Source organism: Candida margitis (assembly GCF_024628925.1).
Source record: "Candida margitis strain CBS 14175 chromosome Unknown scaffold145, whole genome shotgun sequence".
Classification (NCBI taxonomy): domain Eukaryota; kingdom Fungi; phylum Ascomycota; class Pichiomycetes; order Serinales; family Debaryomycetaceae; genus Lodderomyces; species Lodderomyces margitis.
This window is the reverse complement of record NW_026261910.1, coordinates 1-3,136: the sequence shown is the minus strand read 5'-3', so window position 1 is coordinate 3,136 and position 3,136 is coordinate 1. Positions and strand designations below refer to the sequence as shown.

Here is a 3,136-nt window from a genome sequence, read left to right as displayed (position 1 = left end):
TTTAATATATATATATAGTATATTATCTATTATTACTAATATATAAGAATATATACAATAAAAGAATTTATATTGTATAAAAGAATAGATATTAGTGTAATTCAACAGAATCTTTAATATAACCAGATAATAATATACTAAATACGTAAGCTTGGATAATAGCAATACCAAATTCAAGTATAGTAATAGCAACAACAGCTAAAATAGGGATAATACCACTAACAAAACCTAATAAAGAAGAAGACATTAAACTAATAATTAAAGAACCAAGAATTAACATAAGTAAGTGACCAGAAAGTATATTAGCACCTAAACGAAGACCTAAAGAAATAGCACGAGAAGCATATGATAAAGCTTCAATTAAAACTAAAACAGGAACTAAAGCTAGAGGAGTACCGCTAGGAACGAATAAAGCAAAGAAACCTCATCCATGTAAATATAAACCTAAAATAACATTACCAATTCAAAGAGCTAATGAGAAAGAAACAATAGCAACTAATTGAGCAGAAATAGCAAATGAATAAGGAATCATAGAAATTAAGTTAGCAATTAAAATAAAGTTAAAAATAGTAAATATTAAAGGAAAATAATATCCTCCTTTACGTCCAATTTGTCCATTAACTAAGTTAAGAATAGTATCATATATAGCTATAATAGAAACACCTCAACGAGATGATCCTAAAAAGTTATTACGAATAATACTACTATAAAAAACAATGATTAATGAAACAATAATTAAATATAATGTATAATTAGTAATACTGAAAGTTAAATTATCAGTAATAATTAATAATGGTTTAAGTTCAAATTGATCAAGTGGAGAATAGAACATATAAAAAAAGAAAAGATGGCCATTGATAAACACGGCAAAAATAAAAAATAAATAATCTTCCTCATAAAAGATTAATAAATAAAATAATTACTTAAAATAATAATATTATAATTTAATAATAATATTACGTGCAATTAATAAACGAAGAATGTTAGGTAATAAGTAAGTAGCTACAAAATATAATAATAATGAGATAGCTAAAATACCACCAGTTAATAAATTCATAAAGTAAAAAGGTACTAATTGAGGCATAAATAAAATAAAATAAATATGATATATAGATATATATCTATAATTTAATAAATCAGATTGGAAGGACTTGAACCCTCAAAATCCTACACCCAATGTAGGCTCGATAACCAATTACGAGACAATCTGTATGAAATACATATATATAGCCATATTAAATGTTATATCAACATCTTATAAATAACGATAATGTTAATAAGGACTTAAATATGCATAACACTATGTAGGGAATTGAACCCTAATTAATCAAGCTGCAATTGATCATCTATACCAATAGTCATAGCGTATTAAATATTAAAGGGATATCAATATAATCTACATATAATAATAATAATATATATAATTAATAATATATATATATATAATAAATATAATTATAATTAATGATACGATAGACGTGATTCGAACACGCACTGAAGCATTGGAAGTGCCAGAGTCTACCATTAACCTACTATCGTATATATACCTACCTATAAAAAGAAGAATAAATATAATAAATTTAAGAAAATACCAATATTAATATAAGTTAATGCTCTACTAATACCAGTAGATCCTAAAACTTTTAATAATCCATTATCAATATATGTATTTAAATATCCACCAAATACTAATGTTTTACGTATAATAACATTATTTAATAATTGATCATAATAAATTTTATTATTAAAGTAATTATATATAGTTGAAGGTCTTACTTTATAAGCGTATTCATAAATATATACTAATAATAATGATAAAGATAAACCTAATATTAAAGGTAATAATTTGATATATCAAGGTAATGTAAATTCAGTTTCAATAAAACTATTATTAGCAGGTAATGTCATAGCATAATGTCCTATAACATTATCTCTATTAAATCCTATAAATATACTATAAATAACTAATATAACCATAGGTATTAACATACGTATGTTTTCATGTATATGTTGATATGTAGCTTTATTACTATTAGGGTTATTATAGAATGTTAAATATAATACTCTTATAGAATATAAACTAGTAAGAGTAGCAGATCCAACAGCCATATAATATAAAATATATCCACTAAATGTATAAGTACCATATAATGATTCAATAATAATATCTTTAGAATAATATCCAGTTAATCCAGGTATAGCCATTAAAGATAATGATGCAATTAATATGGCTGTATAACTAAATGGTAAATAATTAACTAAACCACCATATTTACGCATATCTTGTGTTTCAGATATATAACTATGAATAACAGAACCAGCTCCCATAAATAATAAAGCTTTAAAGAAAGCATGACAATATAAATGATAAATAGCTAAATCATATGAACTAATACCTATAGCTAATACCATAATACTTAATTGTGACATAGTTGATAAAGCAATAACTTTCTTAATATCATTAGTAACTATAGCAATAAGTCCACTAACTAATGTAGTAATACCACCTAATCAACAAATACCTATTAATAATGAAGGTGCATATTCAAGTATAAAATATGATCTAACAAGAACATAAACTCCAGCACAAACCATAGTAGCAGCATGTAATAAAGCACTAACAGGTGTAGGTCCCTCCATGGCCTGAAGTAATCAAGCATGTAATCCTAATTGTGCACTCTTAGCTGTAGCAGCTAATAATAATAATAAACTTAATATATTTAATATTAATGTATTAGTATAAGGTGCAGCTAATGATAATGTATCAAAATCAACAGCATGAAAATAACTTAAGAATATACCTAAAGCTAACATAAAGAATGTATCACCCATACGATTTAATAAAATAGCTGATAAAGCAGCTTTCATAGCAGCAATTCTAGTTGATCAGAATGAAATTAATAAATATGATATAACTCCTACAAATTCTCAACCAATAAACATCATAATATAGTTATCACTAACAACTAAAATAGTCATAAATATAGCAAATACACTTAATATTATATAAAAAGTATTACGATTAGGATCATGACTCATATACTCAATAGCATATAAAAGAACACATAAAGTTACTATACCTACAGGTATCATAACTGTCATAGCTAATGAATCAAGTGATAAACCATAAGGTATT

The 3,136-nt window shown here is 24.5% G+C and overlaps 2 protein-coding genes across 2 annotated transcripts; both read right to left on the bottom strand. All coding sequences in view use genetic code 12, as the record gives it.

Moving 5' to 3' along the window:
- Positions 1-91: 91 nt before the first annotated feature.
- On the bottom strand, positions 92-1,234 carry CANMA_005103 (uncharacterized protein; the record flags this gene model as incomplete). Its single annotated transcript, XM_051817450.1, has 2 exons — positions 92-398; positions 1,221-1,234. The coding sequence occupies 2 exons, from the start codon at positions 1,232-1,234 to the stop codon at positions 92-94; spliced, it is 321 nt and encodes a 106-aa protein (XP_051669305.1).
- Positions 1,235-1,551: 317 nt separating this feature from the next.
- On the bottom strand, positions 1,552-2,868 carry CANMA_005102 (uncharacterized protein; the record flags this gene model as incomplete). Its single annotated transcript, XM_051817449.1, has 3 exons — positions 1,552-1,826; positions 1,992-2,489; positions 2,679-2,868. 3 exons carry the CDS (start codon positions 2,866-2,868, stop codon positions 1,552-1,554), a joined length of 963 nt encoding a protein of 320 aa, XP_051669304.1.
- Between the last annotated feature and the right edge of the window lie 268 nt (positions 2,869-3,136).